This window comes from Pseudochaenichthys georgianus, chromosome 13 (genome assembly GCF_902827115.2).
Source record: "Pseudochaenichthys georgianus chromosome 13, fPseGeo1.2, whole genome shotgun sequence".
Taxonomy (NCBI): Eukaryota; Metazoa; Chordata; class Actinopteri; order Perciformes; family Channichthyidae; genus Pseudochaenichthys; species Pseudochaenichthys georgianus.
In genome coordinates this window covers 14,359,369-14,383,371 of record NC_047515.1, presented here as the reverse complement: position 1 = coordinate 14,383,371, position 24,003 = coordinate 14,359,369, and the positions used below count along the sequence as shown (strand labels likewise).

General features: G+C 41.5%; 1 protein-coding gene across 4 annotated transcripts in view; it reads right to left on the bottom strand.

Moving 5' to 3' along the window:
• Nucleotides 1–24,003, bottom strand: part of cntn5 (contactin 5) — a 204,024-nt gene that overhangs the window by 105,419 nt on the left and 74,602 nt on the right. For all 4 annotated transcript variants that reach the window (XM_034098158.1, XM_034098159.1, XM_071205105.1 and 1 more), the window contains 3 exons: nt 19,706–19,912; nt 5,502–5,625; nt 5,224–5,399 (listed from right to left, as the gene is read on the bottom strand). In XM_034098158.1, the coding sequence (XP_033954049.1) occupies nt 5,224–5,399; nt 5,502–5,625; nt 19,706–19,912 (507 nt within the window). The remainder of the gene's footprint in view (nt 1–5,223; nt 5,400–5,501; nt 5,626–19,705; nt 19,913–24,003) is intronic.

Here is a 24,003-nt window from a genome sequence, read left to right as displayed (position 1 = left end):
TCTAATTCGCCAGTTTTACAACTTTGTCACTAAAGCATGAGGTCCATTCTGCATATCATTGTCCAAATAAGTAAAATAGACGATAAAGTATCATGTGCGCAAAGGTATGGCTACTCTGTGACTCTAAACATGGTGCTCCCTGTGTTTTAATATTACAACGTTAATATTTCACTGTGCATTTCAGTTCATGGAAGTTAATCCTAACCTTTTGTTTGCCTAAAAAAATATCTTGTTCCACTGTTCAGATATACTTTGTTCTATCCTCCGGTTGGCATTAAAAGTGTAAGGTTTCAGCGTTAGAGTCTGTAAGCTTATTGTTTTGTGTTTATTCTGGTGGCCTTGCAGTTTATTTTGATGTTGGCTCTGTCCTCTCGTTTCAGGTGTCATCACTTCCTGTCGTGGTGTGTCACTTGCCAGCTTGATTGTGATCTCCTGTTCTGGATTGTTTGCATCTCTGCCTCATTAACTGTTGTGTATATGTAGCCCTGTTCTCCTGTTGTCTTTTGTCGGTTCGTCTTGTCTACCAAGTCCATGTCTGTACTCCCTCGTGTAAACATTGAGCATACTAGTCGAACCTAGTGAACTATTGAGTATCCTAGTAGATCCTAGAAACTTTTTGTATATTAAAAGGTGTTTTTTGAAATCAAGAAATAATCGTGCATCTGAGTCTTTGTGAGTCCTTTGTGTCAAAAAGGGGACGACCAAAACGCCAAACCTTGTCTCAACCTACAAACAAACCTGCACTGCTCACCACGCTCCAACAGATGGTCACATATGAAACCTATTTGAACTTCTCTGCACTGGCTTCACTTTAAGTTTCAAACTATATTTAAACTGTTTGTGTACATCATGGACCTTTTGCATACCAACATCACTCTTACAAAGCTTTGAAATAATCTCCTTAAAGGCTTGTAGACTATTTTGATAAGCAGCCAACAATCCATCTGCTCTGTCATTCAGGTACTGTAGCATGTTGTATTTCTTTTTTGTCTATATTTGTTCATGTTTTAACTTTTCTCTGAGGTTTGTTCTCTTGATTTTTTAAACTGGTGTTGTATCTTTGTATTATATATTTCATTCTATCTGATTGTATTTCTTTGAAACACTTGTTGACTGATGCCTGTGAAGCATGCTATATTAATACATGTTGACTGCTAGCATGAAATGGGGCTGTTTTCTGTTCGAAAGCTTGTCTTTTCAACCCCAGAGGGTATGCTGCAGCAGGATGACTACAACCAGTGTTGAAAAGAAATTCAAGACAACCTAAACTAAACTAAACCAAACATGTTTTCCTTCAGATTAGATTCAACTACGACACATTTAACATTTAACCTCAAACATGTCTTATAAACATACAAAATGAATGTGATTAACCCTTAAATGGGTTCAGTATCCTGGGGGATACATTCAGTCAGTTATGGTGTAATATTGGTGTTATATTTGTGTTACATAGGTGCAACATGGGTCTTATATAGGTGTAATAATAGTGTAATTTAGGTACAATATAGGTGTATGAGGGTTTTAATAATGGTGTAAAAGGGGTATAATGACAGCATAATAACGGTTTACATTGGTCTTTTATGGGTCTAATAATACTTAATCTGGGTGTAAAATAAGGGTGTCATAATGGTATAACATGGGTGTGGGGATGGTGATAAAATATTGGTGCATTGCAGAAAATAGCAATCAATTATGTTTCCAATATTTATATGTGATACTCCATTTAAGGATTAATATAATCTATAATCTTAAACACCGAGACAACATCTTAAACTATTCACTAATATATATAACTTACTAGTAATATACTCAATATTCAACAAGAAAAGTGCACACAAGCCAGTCATTGCTAAATAAATCAAAACAAAATCATTGTGTGTATGCCCCTTACTTTACCTCACATTCAGGTAAATGAGCTAAAACTATAATATTCAACATATTAAGCTGTATATTTTTGGGCAGAATCCATCCTGAAACATGCATAATGTTTACTTCATAACTCTACAAATAAGCATGTCATATCCTCCTGGGACCCGAGGAAAAAAAGCGTCTTCCAATTTCCTTTTTTTTGTGATTTCCTACTTATTTAGGGTTAAAAAAACATCTTGCAATTTAGACTTTTTTTATTTATTTTTATTTTAAAATGTTACAGTATGTCCACTGTAGAGGATGTCGGGACCATATTAGTTTGAAAAGACAGCCAAAATTAACAGATGGACTATGTAACATATTATGGTTATAGAGTGATATTAATACAATAATACATTCACCTTAATTTAAAACATGAATAAGTAATTGTCTGAACATTGCTGTTTATTTGGTCACTAAAACCCTTGGTTTTTGATGAATCTTTCCAGATCTTCAAATGGGCTGGGTCCCAGGAGGATATAGAACATATTAATTTGATACGTAATGTTCCCAAAATAAAAATCAAGTTACAAGGAGCCTGCTGACTCCTTGAACATATAATAATATTTCTATCTAATACAAAGGCATACAATTACTTGTTTAAAAAGGATAGAATTGCCCATGTGAATCCAAACAAGATAAAGCAGTCCACACCTGTGTCAATGCATGAAAATGTGCAGTGCCAACGAGAAAAGGGAGGAAAGAGTTGAGCTCCACGCTGGGTGATAAATGCCCAACATTTGTTATGCTGAAAGAGAGAGGGAAGCTTCTGCATCCAAATGTGTGCTGCAGGGCACCTCTCTTTGTTTCTGTGGCTAGCCTTTTGAAGGGTCGCATTTAAAAGAAAAGTAGCCTGAGAGTGAGACTATTAAACATTGATGCAGTTGAATATTTGTACCACATGAGGCTGAAGAAAGTGTCACACAGATGTGTCTTTCCCACAAGTAATAGCCAATTATAGGGAAATACATTTGGTCATGGAATGAAATTACTCCACAGGTTTTTTTAAATAGAGCTAAGGGACGTTTAAGAGGCAACTAGTGAGCGCTGATGTTAAGTTTATTGAACGATATATGTTTTTTTTATGCAAATAATGTGAATTAAATGTATAAACTTGCACATTTTCTGTAAAGCCTGATACAAAACATCAGCATTTGCATTTTTCAGGGATAGAAGCCATAATATACAGATTTACCCTGTAATCAGAAATGATTATATTACCAGTGATACACATCTTATATTTCGTAAATTGGAATCTGTTTCACATAACCCCAAATAGAACAAATTATGATTTTTTTACCAGTAAGAGGAGACAATGACGCTCTATTACACAGAGAATCTGGTCCTTCATATCTCAACAGTTGGTGAGATGCTGCCGACACATTAGTATGAGATGTTTATTGAGTTAGTGCTATTTAGGGCTGTGGCTACAAAATGATTCTGTGCCGCAGTTCATGGAAATGATATGTTTTAGCTACAGAGAGGAATATTAATGATATCATTTTATAGCAGATTATCTGAGATGTCTGCTGTGCGACCTTGGACCTGTGTGTGCTGCAACTCTTCACAAAACAACCTGTCATTCCCTCAATGAAAGGATACTGACTGGTCTGTCTGTCATTAGAACTAGAAAATCAAATTTGTGTGGAAAGGTGGGCTGGGTGAAGCTGATGTGTGACAAACAAGTGGCCATCATCTCAGTTGACACACCTGCCAATCAACCAACATGACCCCAAACACACCCTCTGCCTAAGCCTTCATAAGCTTAGACCAAGATTCTGCCTGGCCGATTTAGAAGAATTACCTGTAGAGTCCACATTTACTAGAGGCGAATGTTGTTTTGGAGTAAACGGAGAAAAAATAAATGATTTGGATTTGAAAAAGGTGGTTTTGATAACGCTAATATATTCAGCTTTCTTTGGAACAAGGATCAGCCAGCCATTACAGGTGCTGCATCTTAATGTGCCAGACTAAAGGCCTTCACACACCGGGGGCGTGATGAAAAAACAACACAAAATTGCGAAAATACTCACCTGTGAATACTGCCGTCACCTTGGTAACAGATAAAGAAGTGGAAAGAAACGACAGGATTTTAAACTTCATCAAGTGAAATGCACAGTAAATAAGGTGCATTGGAATTGTTACCATAAAACATATCCCCACTTTGAATCTGGTGGATGATATAGTGTGAAGCAAATGCACAGTATTTATGCAAAACTAAAAATAGCTGCCTGTGTCACAGCTTGATGTTTAAACTGATAAATGAGTGTCTATGTGTTATAGCCCATTTCCAGGCTCCAAGTTAAATAATCAGAAAAAAAGGCTAATCTAATTTTTTTACATACAAATGTGACAACTTGAGTAGAGAGAGGGGGATGAAGGGATCTGGATAGTTGAGAGAACAGATAAGAGTAAATGTTGAGGTACAGCTTCTGTCCCTCAGCATCACTTTTTTATATTTTGAAGCGTGTGTCATAGCATTACCATCTGGACGTTTCTGCTGCCAAGTGCCAACGCAGTCTTGCTTACATTTAATTGAACTCTTCCTCTGATTTGTTTTTCATCATGCAACTTTGTGAAGGAAAACAAACTAAGACCAAAAAACAACAACTTTGGTTGTGTTAGCCTGAAGAGAAAAGTGCTTTTATCAAGCAGAAATCCATTTCCTTTTTTTCTCTTCACATTGTTTCAGACTTTTCCAGCCAAGTAATTCCTGTAATGACGGCAAGTCCCCATAACAACACATGAGAGCACGTCCTTTACTTTTAGCAACATTTCAAGGAGTGCGCACAGTATGCTCCCTGAAGACATACCAACAAGGCAATTATGGTCATTGCTCTAGACTAGAGGAAACACTAGAGAAAACCAACATTGCATTTCCCTCTGAGCACAGTAACCCTGGTCTCTGTGTGTGTGCCGCCTTAGCCTGTGATGACGTTTTGGAGTTAGGCCAGAGAATTACTCGGGAAGAAATGTGCTTTTTGTCCTCATTTACCATTGAGACATGGCCTATGAGGGCACATACCCTGTTAGCAGTGCAACTCAACAGTATCAGATTGAGCCGATGGGAATTCAAATCTTACAGCCAAGTGTTTATTTACGCCTGAAAGCAAACAGGTTTATTTTAACTCAGAGAGACAAAGAGCTTTCAGCTGATTTTTTGTTTTATATGAGAGCCATATACTTCAACCCCCTGACAAAAGGAAAACATACACTTTTCCAACATGGACGCAGGGCTACACGCTTCTGTACAGAGAACGATATATTATTAGATTGTAGCAACGTTTGAATTAATAAAATAGAGAGTCTACTCACACGCAAACTGCAGAAGAGCTTCTCGACCCAGGACGTTCCCGAAGCTGTTCTCTGCTTTACACTGGTACCTCCCATAGTCTGTGATCTCACTGGCATTGGTAATAATTAAGTTTCCATCAATAAAGCTGTAGCGATAGTCTGCCTCTGTATCCAATGCTGTCCCATTGATGTACCAGCTGGAAAACACAACAAGAATAGGATCTTTATGTGAGTAATGCTGTGCTAATGAGCTGCATTGGAACAAGAGCAATCAGGAAAGAGACAGATATATGTCACACCTGTATGTGGGCGGTGGATTCCCCCGTGCTTCACAGTGCATCATTACTCTCTTTTCATCAGAATCCAAAGGGAAGATAACATCGCCAGGCTCATGGATAAAAACTGGCCCAAACTCTTCACTTTCTATGAAGAAAAAGAGAGATAAAGACAGGGATGATTGCAATTATCACAACATGATTGCCGCTCAGTTTTAAACATCCAATTACATCGTCTATTATTCCCCAGTTTGGTTAGTACAAGTGCATATTTCAAACCAACCTCTGTTATCGGTAACAAGAGAAGAGGCTCAATGGTGAAATACAATTATTAACAACAATAAGACCTTAACCATAAGCAGCATTAAAGCAGCAGAGACCTGTTTTCTGACAATTAATGGCACTTTTGTGATTTATTCTATAACTGGTTGGAGGTTGTTTGGATATAATGTCAGTCAGCCTCTATCTCCCAGCCAGTTACTTTTGGTTTGACCATTCTTACTTTCTCTGGCCCTTTTCCCATTCCTGCTTGGTGACACTTAGAGAAATATTGAAGCAAGACTGAGAAACAAAAAGTGAAAGAAAAACATAATGGTGGAGCTGAAGAGGTAGAAGAGGTATAAGTCCCTTGAGGCTGAGGAAGCCAAATGTTTGAAAAATAACTAATTATTCATGCTGCGCTGTTGCCAGTAAATGCCCACAGCCTAGTGAGTCTGAAGGCAATGGCAGCAGAGAGGTGGGGGGAGAGGGAGAGTACGGCCCAGTGAGCCAATACCAGGTCAACTGGTGGTGCACTCAAGAAACAGAAGGGATAAGACTGGCAAGGTGTGGGTTTGGCTAGCAGATTCATCTTGTGCCTCATTTGGAAACATGTGTTTTAATCTTTTAACATTTCATGACGTTCATGCCCTCAGAAATGTCCCTTTTTATGAACCTACCAAAAAGGTCATTGTGCTACAGCTAGCTTTTAAAATATTGAACTTATTGTTATGCATGAATGCTCATGATTATGGACAAGTTAGTCCAAATAGCGCCATATAGACTGAGAGTTACGTCATCTCCGTTCACTCCAATGGACCACTTTTTTACAGCAATGGCGGATCGTGGAGCCTCTCAATCGTTCCCCGGAAGTTAGCGCCAAGGCTAGCAGAACTATAGAGTTGCAGCATAATAGACCGTTCGTGACGGACTTTTAAAGGTAAGAAGAAGTTTAAAGATGTATATTGCGGATATTATCAGTACATCTGATTCTAATGAACATGTGTATTAAAGGATGTCAGTGGATTATCCCTAAATTAGTAGATTTAGGGAACGTTTACAGATAACAGATTAAGCTAGGATACCGAATCAAGTTAGCAACATACGTTGAACAGCCTTTTAATTGTAAATTCTGTTCTCTTAATGTCATTTCGTCCAACGTAGTTGAATTAGAGAAGAGGGGCTTCTAAACGGGATTGTATGCGGGGTGGAGGGAGTTAAATATTAGATAAATATAACTTTGGTGCGTGTAAGAGTGAGTGTTTTTAGCAGAGCCATATTGTGTCCTTGTGATTATGTTGATTATTACCTGTCTGTATAATGTTGCAGCTCAGCTGATTTTTGGATTGATGGCAAAGGGAGAGGGACTTAAGTGAGAGTGAAAACACAAGGTAAGTTTAATACTACTGTTTTATATAAGTAAACACCTTATCTCCCCAAGGCATTTCCCATCCAATAGGTGTGCTGTGTGTGTATAACCCTTTCTCCTGTCTGTTACTCCCTCTTTCAGCACAAGAACCAGAGGGGGATTCAATGGAGCCTGAATACCTGCACTGAGACCCTCACCCTGCACCCTGAGTCTCAACTCTGTGTTTTTCAAGCCTTTCCCTGTTTTTTTGTATTAAACAAAACATTAAGCTTTCCCAATGGTGTGGTTTTCGTTTTGTGAAAAATTGCAAATGCAATGTTTGTATATAATTACATCACATATTTTTTTGCTGTTGGTCGTGAAATTGCTGCTGCTGACTTGAGCCAGCCATTTTTTCCTCCGCTCTGTGTCAGTGGCGAAGCCGTACATTCGTATTCCTTTCTCGGAACGATTTGAGCATCCCCAGGCAGCACAGCAAACCATGGTGGTGACTAGGAGGCAGCACAGCAAACCAGGACAACACGGAGGAAAAGGCACAGACAAACTGCATGATATGCTATTCAATGTTTATTGAATTCCATGTATTTGCAATGGATGTTCCTAAAACAACACATTTAACATCATCATCATCATGCTGCTGCTGCTGCTGCTAGTCCTTTGATAGTCACCTGTCGGTCTCCTGTCCTTTCTGAAAGCCATAAAGATGACATTAGTCATTTAGATAACTTTTGTCCTCAATTACCATGGGATTACTGAAACTACCATGAATTCAAGAAAATGGTAGAAATTAATCTAATCTGAATGTTAAAGCATTACTTTAGATCCCCTCCCTCTAAATATATCAATAAACATTAGAAAGTGATGCTCCTGACTACCATAGAAGTTTAAGAAGATAATATTGGTTTTAAAGAATTCAAAGCTATAAATAAACAGCAACAGGCTCTTTAACCAAGGCACTGTTAGCCTAACATGTAAACTAGTTGTTCACACTAATTCTAATATTATCACTTAATATTAGCAAATTCTATTTTATTTTTTAAAACATATTGATGTAAATACATACACATATCGATTTGTTGTATAAATATTGCAAATCAAAACCTTTATTCACTAATAATTACCGAAAATCGTAGTTCTATCTCCTGTTACAGTATCAATGCATTCACATTGCCCGTCATGAACTTCCGGGGAACGATCCTCGTCTACATGAACCACGTGACGATAACCGTTTTTGGACTTCCGTTGTCGTAACTCTTCTATCTATATGGTGCTGGTCCAAACAAATGAGAGAATTTCCTTAAAAGACAAACAACATAACACATTGAAAGTGTGTTCTTTAACCATGTAATTGACATTGAAAATAACAATAATGGTATAATATATATTACATGGCAAATTAAATTATATATATATATATATGTATACGTTTGTAACGGTAGGACGGTATTGACCAAAAAGTCCAAGGCTGTTCCTATTTGTTAGACATGATCCATGTTTGTAAATGTCACATACAAGATACAACAGTATCTTAAGCCTAACGGTGTCACTCTGTAACTGTAACCCTCATCTGGGCTGGCTGTTGTTTGCCTTGAGGTGCCAAGTAATGAGCCAACAACACTAATAACACGAGTCCTAACACTCTGTGTTCCAGCTTTGAAGTAGTATTTATTGGCCAGGTTTGATAGTGAAAACATCTGCCATATGTGGCTTGTATCCCACTATAAACTTGCCTATGACCCAGATTCACAGTGTATTACATATGTTCAAACAGTGGTATAAACCCAAGTGAGTGGTAACATTAATAAGGGATTTATTTTTCCTCTAAAGAGTAAAAGAGTTATTGCCACCATACTACTGAAAATATGTTTGTTTTGTATTTGTCAGGAAGGGAATGTTACAGTAATCCAATCTTCTCTTTGTGTCAGTGCTGCAACATTGTTTGCTATCCTCAACATTCTGTGGCACACTTCTATTTTTATTACTAGCTCTACAGGCAAAATGGCAAGAAAAGAACAAGCCTGTGGTAAAAATTGCCTCCATTTGGAACTCAGTGATTGGTCAATTCTTGGAATTTTCTGTACGTGGCTCTTATCCTTGGGCATTATTATTGTGTTTCTCATAGCATCTATATCATAGCATATTGCAGGTATTTCAAAAGTACACAAACTTTAATTCAAGGCACAAGATGCAATCCGTTATCAATTGTGCTATATATACAGTGTGCAAGGGAAGTGCAGACGTGCTGACACACTTGTGTTTGTGGCTGGAAGGGTGTGTTGCCCTGGGAGCACAAATGGAAACAGTGTGATACATTACCAGGAGTTGCTACTAACCATGGCCATAAAAAGTGAAGAGGAACATGCACACTAGAATCAGATAACCCTCATCAAATAGGCTTTAATGGCATACAAATGGAGGGAGAGTTCTACATAAATCAATTCATTTTTGTACACTGGTATGTAATACATCATTGGTGTCAGAATTCTAAATATATAATTGAAAGACACCATACAATATCATTATGGAAAAAATAAAAGTGACAAGATTCTACAATCCAATAGTGTAGATTACACAGGAAAGTAGTTCCAAGGCCTGATTAATATTTAACATAAAAAAAAAACATTTACAAATTAGAGTACATTGGTTACTTCCTAGCAATAAATTGGGTTGCTAATATGTGTTACAGAATAATGTGATTCAATTATTATAAAACGTTTATTATTGGTATATGTTTTTGCTGCAGGAGGCCATTTAAAGCCGGCTTATATCATATAATATTGTTGAAGTGATATAAAGACCTACATTACAGCTATGAGTACACCTAAGCCAGGGGGCTGCAACCTTTTTGACCAAAAGAGCCATTTTTCCCCCTTTTCCAACAATTTGTTTTGTCTGGAGCTGCAAAACATACTTGATAGCTTATAAAGTTGTATTTATTGTTATATCATAGACAAAAACTACAGTTTTTTGCATTTATTATGTATTACATTATAACACTGTTAACCTCTAATAAAAAACAAAGAACTCTTATAAGGAGTAATTAAAGGTTAGGTATAATTAAAAAAAATACACAGGCCTAGTTTAAAATAAATTAAACACAGCACTTGGGTAGTCCTCTGCACATTTGAAGGAAAAACAATACAAATAAAATAAAACATATCTGCACCCTAAAAAGAGTTTACTGATTGAATTATGACTGAAGATCGTCAGCAGTTTTCCTCTTCCGTTTTTTTCCTCGATACGCAGCACCTTTGACAACTTCTCTCTTACATATCAAACATACCGGTAAACCAGAATCGTTTGCTGTGAAAGCATATAACTATAGGTTACTTACGTAACCCCAGTTCTCAGAGTAACATGAAGTGAGATGTCTCACTATGGGATGCGCCTCATCGCGGAGCAAACAGAAGCATCAATCTCATTACGCCAATCCTGATTGGCTGGTGATCTTGACGTCAACGTCAGGGGAAATCACCCCCTATAAGTAGCCTGCGCCACGACGCATGCGTCATTCAAAATAAGCACCTCTTCTCGCTTCACCATAGCAAGGAGGGCCGTCTGGTGAGACATCTCACTTCATGTTACTCTGAGTGCTGGGGTTACGTAAGTAACCTATAGTTCTCATTCATAACACTCCATTCAATGTCTCACTATGGGATATTGTAGCTCCCGTATTGCCAGACGAGCTTATCTCGAAGATCACCGATCAACCAGAATTTAACAGGTGGAGTCCCGACTCAACAAGGTGCCCAGCACTGCTCGGGCCACGCTTGGAGCGGAGACGTCTAGCTTGTAAAAGCGGACAAAAGTGAGCGGCGAAGACCAGCTTGCCGCTGCACAGATGTCTTGGATGGAAACACCCTTGACCAAAGGCCAGGAAGTAGCCAGGCCCAGAGTCGAGTGAGCCCGCAGACCTGAAGCTGCTTGCAGGTTCTGACTCGTATAGGCCAAAGCAATCGCCTCCACGATCCAGTGGGAGAGCCGTTGCTTAGTAACAGGCTTACCCTTGTGAGGTTTAGCCCAGGACACGAAGAGTTGGTCATTAAGACGAAGCTCTTTTGATCTGTCCATATATGTGTGTAAAACCCGGACTGGACACAACAGATCCTGATGCTGCTCCCCGGAGGAAACCAGCTGCGGAGGAAATGCCTCAATGTCAATTGGGGTACACGAACCAACCACCTTTGGTGTGAAGGCAGGGTTGGGTTTCAACAACACTCTCGTTTGCCCTGGGGCGAACTGAGTGCATGAGGGATGTACAGACAGTGCATGGATATCGCTGACCCGCTTGGCGGATGCCAGGGCCAGTAACAGCACTGTCTTGAGTGACAGATGTTTCATGTCAGCTCCTTCCAGGGGTTCAAATGGGGTCATTTTGAGCCCATTTAAAACCACTGCCAGGTCCCATAAGGGCACCAACGACCTGGAGACAGTGAGGAGCCTGCGAGTTCCCTTCATAAAACGGCAAACCAAAGGATGTTGGCTAGCCGTCTTACCCTCAAAGCCCACATGGCATGCAGCAATAGCAGCCAGGTATACCTTGATCGTGGAGAAAGCTCTGTGTTTTTCGATCAAGTCCTGTAGAAATGATAAAATCACCCCGACAGGACATTGAAAAGAGATGTGTCCTTCTTGAAGGCACCACTCCTCAAACACCCTCCACTTACAGTCGTAAAGAGACCTGGTGGAGGAAGCTCTCGCACTCTGAATAGTGTTTATCACCTTCTGAGGGAGTCCCACTGTATTCAGATTGTACCACTCACGGGTCAGGCCCATTGTGCCCTGCGCTCTGGGCGTGGGTAAAGGATCGCCCCCCCCGCCTGAGACAATCTGTCCCTGCGTGGTGGGGGCTGCCATGACTGCCCGCACAACAGCTGATATATCCCCGCCAGCCCGTATATTGCGGGCTAGGGTGGAAACATCAGAGTAAGTGTGTGGCGTTGCTCCTTCACTCTGGCCAGAGTTGGGGGTAACAGAGCCAGGGGTGGGAACGCGTACAGAGGACCCGGAGGTCAATCGTGTACGAGTGCGTCCCCGCCTAAATATTGAAGTTGAAAGCATCAATCTGGTGCACTTTGAGAGCAACATTAACCCTACCTTAATAACACCTTAAAGCGGACAAAAGGCACTGGAGAACACTCATTAACACCCTTTAATGAAGCAAACTAATGCCTTAACTCACTCAAATAGTCCTTTACTTATTAAGGTGAAACGAATGTGCGTAGAGTTTTAAAGGATGCGGATAGTCTCACCTTGATTATGGCGCATTGCTTATCGTTTTATAGATCTATTCTCATCCACCATCTTTGTTTGTGACGTAAAGAGTGTAAGAGTCACGTTTCTGAATCGGACACTCTTGAGTGGATGCAGTCACAGCCAATCGGAGTCTGATTCAGAGAGTTCATGTTCTGTATACATACTGACATATAAGGGTATACTTAGTGTGGTTACTCCATGTTTACTAGCTATTACATTAACGTTACATCACTCTTTTTCACTTCTTACTCAGTCAGCCAGAGTGCAGATATCACCATTAGATTCACAAACCTGAAACATCATCCATTTCTTCACTGCTGGGGATGACATTGTTGTCAGCTGCTGATACTGCTGCTGCTGCAGCTTGTGGCGCCTGCTTCGATGACGATAACTTTCTAATATCCATAACTGTAGAGGCTATTAGCTTAAAACTCGTCAGGCACTAGGTTCGGGGTTTAGTTTTATTATGAGGCCCATGTTGAGTGGGTGCTTTACGAGGACATTTTCCTCCGTAATCTGACTCCGCTCGGTGGGCATTATAAATAAAACCCTTCTTTCTAGGAGAGAGAGAACCTCTCTCTCCAGAATATGGGTTGACTCTCTCTGGGTTTGTGAAAACAGATAAATTATAACTGTTTTGAGAAGCCCAGGCAGATGTCGTGAGTATCTCCTGCTGTATGCTCCTTAGAGCCAGCTGGGATGTCACGCTTACGGCGCCAGCCGGCACTGCGCATGCGCGTGACGGAGGTGCCTTTACAGCTCCAGCCGGCACTGCGCATGCGTGTGACGATGGTGCCTTCACGGCTCCAGTCGGCACTGCGCCTGCGCGTGCCGGTGGTGCCCTTAAAGCCCCAGCCGGCACTGCGCATGCGTGTGGCGGTGGCTTCACGGACCCGTCAATAATCCGTCTTTTGAGAGATGCCGTAGCTGCTCTCAAAAGGGGAAGAATTGGCGGGCTGTCCATTACAGCTCTAGCCTGCGCATGCGCGTGACGGTAGTGCCCTTAAAGCCCCAACCGGCACTGCACATGCGCGTGGCGGTGGTGCCTTCACAGACCCGTTTATTATCCGCCTTTTGAGAGACGCCGTAGCTGCTCTCAGAAGGGGATTTATAGTTAACGGACTGTTTATTGTCTTTCTTTTCATTTTTTTGAGCTGCGCCCTTGGCCGAAGCCTGGATGCGTCAGCGGAAAATGGTTTATTCAAACAAGAAAGATGTGACATGTGTTTTATGCGGACTTGAGGATGACGTTGAGGCATTTCTCGAGGCGGCGGGGACACATTTAGAGCTGGGGAAAGAACTTCCAGCTCTGTCACGGAGGGGAGAAGGAGGGGCTGTCAGGCCGCTCGCTTCTTCTTCCTCGACTGCTGGCCGAAATTCTGGGTTGGCTGAGCCTGAGCTGCAGCCGGAACTGGAGATTTTCTAGGCCAACTCGCCCTCATCTCCTGCCTGGGCTGGGGACTCGGGGCGGGCTGCGACCTCTGCTGTCCTGGTACTTTGAACCTAGCAGAGTTCGGTGCAGCTTGGGCGAAGGGCCGCTGTTGCGAAGGCAGCGGCTGGACCCTTCGAGGGAGACAGAGGTGGAGGGCCTCGTCTTCCTTCTTTTTCGACTCGCACTTCCTATGCATGGAAGCGAGAGCGGAGCCGAAAATCCCCTCGGGAACGATGGGCATGTCAAGCACATCTTCCTTTTCCCGGTCTGGGAGGTTGGTGAGATTGAGCCATCTAGCTCTTTCCTGCACCACCATGATCCCCATTACCTTGCCCATGGCCTGGACGGCGCAGCGTTGGACACGGAGACAAATGTCTGTGACCGCGGCTATCTCGTCCAGAGTGGCCGGTGCAGGATTGCTCGACATATCCTCACAGAGCTCCGCTTGGTACGCGGTTAGCATCGAGGAAACGTTCAGAGCCCTGGCGGACAATGCTGCGGCTCTGTAGGCCCGTTCAGTCATGGTCAACTGGAATCGGTCCGTTTTTGCTGGCAGCGTGGGGTTCCTGCTTGGTGGCTGGCCCATCCTCGGTAGGAGGTGGGCTGCCACCAGCGGTTCCATAGGCGGTATGCGGAGCAGGCCGAGCCTCTCCATACCGTCACAGTCAAGGGAGTAGGCACCCTGGATTGGGGCCTTGTTGCTAAAGGGCCGGTCTGTCCACGAGACCGACACCTCATCCAACATCTCCGGGAAGACCGGAAGGAGTTGCCTCTTTGTCCTCGTTGTTTGGGAAAAAAGTTTCCCCTCGTAACGGGACCTGGAGGTCTCCTTGGTCATTTCGGGCCACGGGATGTCTAGCCTGGACGCTGACACACGGCCTGCAGGTCCATGCTTAGACAGAGCGAAGCTGGTGTGCTATCGCCCGGGAGAGCAGCCATCGCTCCCGGCTTTGCAGCCTGAGCCGATGACATGAAGATGTCGTCTTCCTGCTCATCCGAGTCAGACAGGAGGAACTCAGAGGTATCCTCTTCGTCCTCCATGTAGTCTAACTCTAGGACATCTTCCGCGGGTGAAACCATGGTGAGGTCCAGCCGGGAGCCCCAGCTTGGTAAAGCGTGGGGCCCCGTTCCCGCGTCTCTTGCCGCCACCGGGTCTCGGCCTGATATGGCGCGGGATTCCGGTTCTGCGGGTGCCGCTGTCGATGAGCCCCAGACCGACCCAGTGAGGGGCTCCATCTCTGCGGCGGACGCCCCCGTGTCTTGATTGCCGGTCGGCAGATCAGTGGACATGAGGGAGTCCCGTCCCGACAGGCTAGCTTGTTGTGCTAACCTTCGGTGGAGGCTCTTCATAGTGAAGCGGGCACAATGTCCGCACGAGCCGGGGTTGTCAATGGCCTCCTGGGCGTGTTCCAGCCCGAGGCAGGACGAACAGATCTGGTGTGAGTCTGTGCCTGACACTTTCAACCCGCAGCCGCAGCGCCGAGCCTCCGAATTCCTGACTCCTCTGGTGTGAGGGAGAGAGGCGTCCATCTCGTTCGCCGTGAGGCGTGGAGAGGGCCCGCTCGTAACAGGTACGTCGAGAAAAAAGTGTTACCAATCTGTCTTTAATCCGGGGAAAAAAGGACAGTGTGGGTCTTTTTTCTCAAAGGATATTACCTGGTGTGGTAATATTCCTGTAATCCTTTTCTCCTCCGTGAGAAGAGAGAAGAAAAAAGCGTCCTCGCTACCGTGGTGTCGGCAGTGAGGGAAAAAACACAAGCTAGCAACGGGTGTGTTGCTAACTTGAAAGTCAAAACCTTACCTTAACTCCAGAGGAAGAACGGCGAGGTTGACTATAATACTAACTGGTGTGTTAGTACCATACTCTTCTGCGAGGCAGAATAGGGTAGCCGGCTAACGCCCGTCGACCGAAAATTAGCTTTGGTTCAGTCTGTGGACTGTTAAGCTAGCCCGGCTACTATTAGAGATGTGCTCTGAAGCGAGAAGAGGTGTTTGAATGACGCATGCGTCGTGGCGCAGGCTACTTATAGGGGGTGATTTCCCCTGACGTTGACGTCAAGATCACCAGCCAATCAGGATTGGCGTAATGATATTGATGCTTCTGTTTGCTCCGCGATGAGGCGCATCCCATAGTGAGACATCGAACGGAGTGTTATGAATGAGAACTGTGTCCATGCAGAATTAAATCCTGTGTTCCTCCGATACTTTTATTTTCTTTGATTTATCCATAGTTCGCTCATCGAGCCGGGGGTCAGGTTATTCACCTGCAAGAAAAGGCACTGGCGCGGGACCGTAGTAGCAGGATGTGACACATTTTAAGTTGACCTAATTAAAACCGTTTTGTTTTTTATTTATGTGTCACAGTATCACCTCAAAATACAAGATCCGAAATAGTCCTACAAATACCTCTATGTAATTACCTTCTTATTTATGTCTAAACTCAAGGGAGCCAGAGCAGAGGGCTTAAAGAGCCGCATGCGACTCGAGAGCCGCATGCGACTCGAGAGCCACGGGTTGCCGACCCCTGACCTAAGCCATGAAGTTTCCTGATCTAAGGTGCTCTTGTTGGTGATTTAAAGTGGTTTCATGTAGGATAATTCAAACTCTCCTCGACACAAATGAGCCCACTTATCGATATGCTTGCCGCTCCTTTAGAGTGCTTTTACTCTTTGATCTAGATGTTAACACACAAGTGATGGACTTATTGTAGAAGGCTTCCTGTTTCTAGGTATATTGCTCCTCGGATCTTCCGATTCTACTAGACCAGTGTTTTTCAAAGTGGGGGCTTTTTGTATTTTGTATATGTTATTAATAACTGCATATCTATCAATATATGTGTCCTTTGATGCCAATCTTTTCATATTTTTTGTTTTTGAATCACACGACCACCCTTCAAGCCAATCAGAATCGAGCTGCCGCTACTGCGAGTGAACATTTGCTCAGCTTTTGGAGCAAGTGAGAGCTAGTGAATGTTTGGATGAGAGCACGGATGTAGCAAATGTCGCAGAATTGCTTGCATACATCAGATTTATTTCAGAAGACAACTTTGTTGAGGAAATATTATTTTGCAAAGCACTGGAAGGTAGGACCACATGAAGAGACATTTTCCAAGTTTTAGATGAGTACATCATCTCAAACGGACTTGAATGGTCTCGTTGTGTGGGTGTGTGTTCAGATGGGGCAGTGGGGCTATGACAGGCAAAAAAAGCGGATTGACAGCTTTGATCAGGCAGAAGGCCCCAAATGTAGTGGCAACGCACTGCATGCTCCATCGGGAGGCAACAAATTGCAACAGGGGGATAATGCAGAGGATAATGCTATATGGGGGTCCTTGGCATGGCAAAGTTTGGGAACCCCTGTACTAGACAGCTGAATCTTGTGTATTTCGGAATAATTATCTCACTGTAAGATAATTAATTTATGAAGAATATAAGCCAAGTAAACAGACAGTAACATATGTGGAGGTCTTAGTGATGGCACTATGCAGCAGCTGCATTTCTGGCAGTATGTGCATGCTGTTTGTTTTAAAAGATGTCATCATATTATTAAGCATTTACGCTTCAATGGCATTTCTTTGGGAATTAATATCATCAGTCTTTAGTAGTTCTCACTATTTAGGAATAATATGATGACGGAAAAATAATAATGTGTTTTTTTTTTTTTTTCCTTTTGCATCAATTAACTGCTCGGCCGGGAAATAAAAGGCTGTGAAATAAGATTGGAGGAAATGAACCGATATTAAGTTGTAACACTTGCTGTGCAGATAAACAAAAGCAATTCAGTGCTTGTATGGTTTCTAAGTGCTGAAATATAGCACTCAATTTTTGTGTTCATCTCTCTATCAATTCATACTGTTTTCAACAATTCAAGAATGATCCACCTGACACCAATTAGCATGTTGAGTGGGGTGGGCTATGATGTATGATGAAATGATTTCAACTTCAAACGAAATACTAGGGGTTCAGTTTAAACAAAGAACAAGTAAAGGTGCCACCGCGGCCCAGCAGAGGATCACCAATGCAGATAACAAGTGTCTGCTGATGTCTGTGGGTCAAAGACTGCAGGCAGTCATTAACTGCTAATAATTATATATCATTAAATACGTGGACTTTCAGTTCCACTCTGTCCTATATTTTCCCATTGATTATTTCTATAAAATTGGGGGTTGTTGCATAAAAAAGGGCAAACATTCCTATAACGTTTTTTCAAATCATTATTCTCTACTTTTTGCCATGCCTTTTTTAATTTATTTTCATAGGTGAACCAAATCTAAATTAGTAAATAAACTGCAGAGAGACATGAAAAAAGCTATGGCTTTTGATTCAGCTGAAAACTAAAACTAAATGTTTTGGATTTCCTTTTCATCAAAGGAGGTGTTTCTACATGTAAATGTATGTGGCTGACAACGTTATTCTTATTTTCTGCTAATATCTGAAGCTATATACTGTACACCTACAATATATATGTTAACATTTGGAAACATTAAAGAGTCAGATGAAAGAGCCATATGTCGGTGCTTAAGGACGTGTGTGTGTGTGTGTGTGTGTGTGTGTGTGTGTGTGTGTGTGTGTGTGTGTGTGTGTGTGTGTGTGTGTGTGTGTGTGTGTACAAACTATAAACACATCACTTAACTTCAAGTGCCATGGCCATCTGTCAGTCACAGAACCCAAAAAAGCAATATTCCCTTTAAGCCGCCAAAGGTGTATTACTTTTTGGCATCCATTTCATCCACCGAACATCAATCCAGTGCTATGGTATAATGCTCTTGTCACCACTGACAATGGAGAGACATTACTCTCACCTTGGTCATAGAGACGTGAGTCGTTTGATGGCTACGTAGTGATAATGCTGTCAGAAAGATAGGAAGATTGGGGTAGGGGCAAAAAGCTAGAAAATAGGGAAAGTCTGAAACTCCAGAGAGAAAAATAAAACAATTTCATTCCTTAATTCTTCCTGTTTTAATTGTGATCAACCCATAACTCTCAATGTGTCCTGCCAATTCAGGAGCTACTTCAGATTTCCATTAATGAAGCACTTGGGATGCAAAAAGCATGGTGTGATTAATCGTATATTAAATTATCAACATGTCATTATATCCTCTAGAATTATTCATACTGTAAGTCAGGATGTGAGCAAGTGACCCAGGTAGATTTATGACAGTGTGATTCCACGTTTCGATATTAAATCTTCCCTTTTGACAAAGATATCCATCATATCTATAGTTTCTGTACTGACAGGAACACGGAGAGAGCTGGATATTGCCATAATCCCTCAATTTCACAGAGGGCATGACCCTGGTCACTGCAGACCATGCACGGTGATGATGGATATATGAGATTAATTTCCAGACCAATCCAAACAGACAGGAAGCCTGCACACATGAAGTGTGCAGAGTGTTGGTAGAGATAGCCGAGTGCCATAACACCAATCATGTTTGGAGTGTGTACCTTCCCCAACTATGGAGTATATCCTCTCTTTTACTTTGGTTCATTTTGGCACGTCGGAACTATGTCATCTGAACTCAAGTAACACTTTCTGTTCGCACTATCTGAAAATTCCATTACCAGAAAAAGAAATGGGGGACTTCAAAATCCACTTTTGGTATAGGACGAGGCACATGTTGACATTTCAGATAGCAATAACATTTAACAAAATAACGGATAATTATACTCAGCTTCCTCTTCCTCACTTTCTTACCTAATGAACACTACAGTTGGCAAATTATACTTTCATTATCCTTGGCTGAAGATGTAAATTAAAAGAAAGTTTACAAATGTCATCCATTTGTGAGGTTATTCGACTTTTATGCGAATGTACTTGTAAGTGTAAACGTTAACAAACCCCAAAAACTTGAATATTTTGGTTCAGAGAAGAGCAAACAAACGGGTGGCTTGCCCGCACCATTAGCTTTACCTTCACTTCTGTAGTTCTCCTGAGAGCTGAGCAGACTCAGGGCTGACAGAGGATGACTGTAGAAAGCAGGCCAGTCAGGAGTCCCCAGCCCACCACCGTGGTGCTGTCGAGGTCTGCTGCGAGAGCCCAGCACTGACGAGCTGTCGGCTTTCATTCGTAATACTGCTGCATATGATATAGGCCGTGCTGCAACAGCTCTCGCAAGGTCTGGAGGAAAATAAGAAACACAGTGCCGAGTTAGATCAAATATTCTGTGATTTCGGTATTGTTTGTCATCCTGGGAGAGTGATCCCTTCCTCAGTTGCTTTTTTTTTTTAAATGTCATGCGTCAAAACTGAAGGACTAGTAACAGAGGGGTTCATATTCTAAACAGATGGCCATTTGAGTAAGATTGATTTACCAGTCAAATGTGACAAGAATTTGGTCAAAGAATTGTGTCTTTTCTTCAAAAAGAAAAGAAATTGTTCTGCCAATGCCTCTGTATTTGATAGTACTCTTAACAATCCGGTTTCCCTTGCTACTATATAAAAAATTGTTTGCAAAAAATTGTTTTCTACATGCGGGGATCTTACTGAACAGAAACAAAGAGTAGAGACAGCAGGATAAGGAGGTGTCACAATTCAGAGACAGCTACTGTAGGTGGAAAAACCTAAAATCATTTCCTACAGTCTGCTGAAAAAGCACATACAGTACTGTTAAAAAAAATCTGTAATGTCAAGGATTTCTGAATAAATATCTACATCCAGGCAAAAAGGTGAACATTTGAAGCCTTGTTGAGTCTATAATCATGCCTTTCATATGGCTGAGATCCATTTGACGGAGCAAGCATTCCAGATGAACACAAAGACATACCTCAAATAGTGAATACTTTTTTTTTTCATTTCTATAACAATGCTTGGAGTATTTTCCATTTGGCTTCAAAACAGTCAGTCAGTCTTTTTCTGGAGCATCTACAGTAACATATAGTCACCATTAGAGGTATTCCTTAGGTGGAAACATACACATCTTACAAGACACTCTGAAAACCACCGTCATCAAAGCCTCAAATTGAACAAAATGGTGTACAGTAACAGGCTGAGCGAGAAACTGTATCATTTAAAGTACGAGTCACCGGAGGTTCACAAATATCCTCTCTGAAATGTAAACTACACTTGAGGCTGTCACTGCATATTTCAGTCACTGTATTCTTCTACTACTCACTTTTGAGGTATTCAATCCACTTTAAGTAGGCTAATGTGCCACTGTGTTGTCTTTTATGATACTATAAATGTAACAAGTCAAGATTACAAGCACAATTAGTCCAGCCGTGACAGCTGATCATCGGTACGTATTTTCCAAAAGCGGCTGTGCAATACAGCTGAAAGAAAAAGCTAACAACCACTGCTGAAATGGAACTAATTCTGCTTAAAGAAAATGCAAAACACTAGAAGCTGGAAGCCCAGCAAGAGTCTAATCAGAGTTCTGCAAAGGCGCGGTGTGAGTGTTTTTGCACAACATGATAAAGTGCTATAAAAGAACTGAACAAAACTGAGAAATAATTATGTGCCCTTGGGGAGTTGTCAGCAGCAAAAGTACTCCTATCTACACATGGGGAGCAGGCAATTATTGATATGGGGAGAAGCAGAATATGGAACAACGTTCAAAATTAAAGGTATGAGTTTAACAATTGATAAGCAAAGCAATTAGTAGTTGGTTGGCACTCAGTTTAATAATTTATCTTGCTGAGAATCAGCTGGATTGAGGAGTCGACTATTTTCCTGCTGCCTAGCTCATGGTTGACTAAACAAAAAATATATGGCTACGGCTTTTCTAGAACGTTTTTTATTATCATGAATTGCATTATTTGTGTTGCTACCGTTTTCCTTTTGAATATGTGTTATTATTTATTTCTGTAAATTATTGTTTACATTACATTAGTTGTTAAAATGTGTTTAGCTATTTCTGTTTTTCCATCTTTTCTTTGCAATGTAAAGGCTCCTGAGCATTAGAATATTGATTCACTGCATGGTTTTAGGCAGTTCGGTTTAACCGGTTTTGCCCCCTACCTTCTATTGAGGTCAATTTGTGTAGGATGTTTGAAAAAGAACATCAATTCTAAAAACAGTAGTGTAAGGAAATGACAAATCCTAAGAAAAATCACAATCACAATTGTATCTTTACAATTCATGCCTGACACACAGTCTTATGTCTGCCCGTCTGCCCGTTTGCCTGACGTTTCAACTGTCTGAAAACTGTTCATTAGATCGATTACACACATGGCGGGGTGTGTTGCTCAGAAACCAGTCAAAGTTGTTTGGATGAGCACTTCTCAAGAAAGTTACAATCAGCAATACCAGAGGCCAGGCGATCGGCACGCACCCAAGAGACACTCTTTAAAAAGGTGCACTGTATTCCAAAATTCAACCAAAATGTGAGTTGGAAACATCTGTTGTCTCTGCAGTGGAATCCTAAGCAGCAGAAAAAGGGGAGGTAACACGGTTATTGATTTACCATAATAGGCATGTATTTTTGTTGAACAATGTTAACTGCTGAAGTTTGGTTATGTGCATAATCCAAAAAAAGGAATAAAAAAAAAATCATGATAAATGAATGATTCATTCTTAGCTATGTATTGTCCCCTATAGTTTGACTCACTCTTAACAGGCTGCCATGCACATTTGGATTGAGGGGCTTTAACACATCCCACTACTCATCCCATTTCTCACACTGAATATATGAGAAGCAGCAGGGTAGTGGTGCACGTGTACAGAGATGTCATACAGAACAACAGAGCAGTGATGACATGTAACAGAGTGTGAACAAATAAATGTATCCTGTTATAAGATGACAGCTGCACTGACTTTATTCATTTAAAATACAGTCAGGGCAAAAAGTCTCATTTGATTTTTGTAATTGAATCATTGCACCCTGAATAAGGGCCAAATTAATACATTAAGAATCTGATCCCTAAGAAACATTGGACAGGGGAAAGTAAATTAAACAAAATGCTGGTTCATACAGAATTACAGTTTCTGCATTATGTTGGTTGCTTACGGTTTTTTCCATGAAAACACTAAACATTGAAAGCATTTCAGTGTTCATTCAAACATGTACATTCAACTCATGAGGGAATCTTGAAGAAAAAAAGAAGAACTTGAAATAGCTTTGGCTTTTACTCCATGTTGTGGATAAATAATAAATACAATGACATTCTTCCGGACTATTATTTTATGAGTCTTTGCTTATACTTCATACAGGGTTATTCTGTAAACATAAGCTTATGTTACATATTGTGCAAATCCTAAAAAGGTCCTTTTCCTTTAGTCCAGGAAAACAACATTCAAAGGCTTGGGCTAAACCCTGACAAATACAGTCTGCTGAAAAAAGAAAAGTCTCTTTTATTTGTTTGACTACTGAAGCCGACAGGCACTTGCTCTTGTCAGCTGTCACCTTCATCTGATAAAAGCAATGACCCTTGCAGATCCCGTTGATCCCTATCTTTCAGCGGGTGCACAATCAGAACCACTCATTGTTGTTGAAAGGGCTGCAGCTGCCGCGCTTTAGGGAACTCTAGAGCAATGCCATCGGTGATCGTTTCAGGTCTTATCACCAGCCTTCCCGATAACATCACCAAAGGAGACAAGGGCCATTTTATACTTGAACAAAGAACAAAAAGCCAACCAATCCTGTTCCTTTGTCTTTATCATGTTACAATGTGTGTTTACTCAAATGGAGATTACCTTTTGATACAGAAATTCAGCGATAAACAAAGTCATGACCAACTGAGGAGACTTATATGGCGCAAAGACGAGGGACATCTGAACTAACAGCAGAGGTGAAAGTGAGGCTAAAGGAAGATGACATGTTTTAAGCAGACGTCGGGGAGACCTGGGGGAACAGTGAGAAACTCATCTACGTGTGTTAGGTCATTGGGTTGGCACAGCTCGGGAGACAATGTGCGAGTCTCTGGCTTTTTCTCCAGCCAATAGAAGACCGTAGAGGGACGAAATTAATTAGAATAACATACAGTAAGTAGATGAGACGCTCATGGGGACTAAAGTAGATGGACGTGATTATCCATAGCCTGTGAGATTAATGGAGACCTTCACAGCGAGATTATATTGACTGAAGCTGATTATGCTTGAGACCATTTATTCAGCGGAATATCATTACCGATAGAACAATCCATACATCATATGCAACCTCAGCTCACCTCCTATCACAGTAGACTACTTACTAAAACCCTGTCTCTTTTTCCTGATCCAAGGTTTAAAATTGAGATTGCATGAGCTGCTTCAACCTTGAGGGGTTAAGATAGA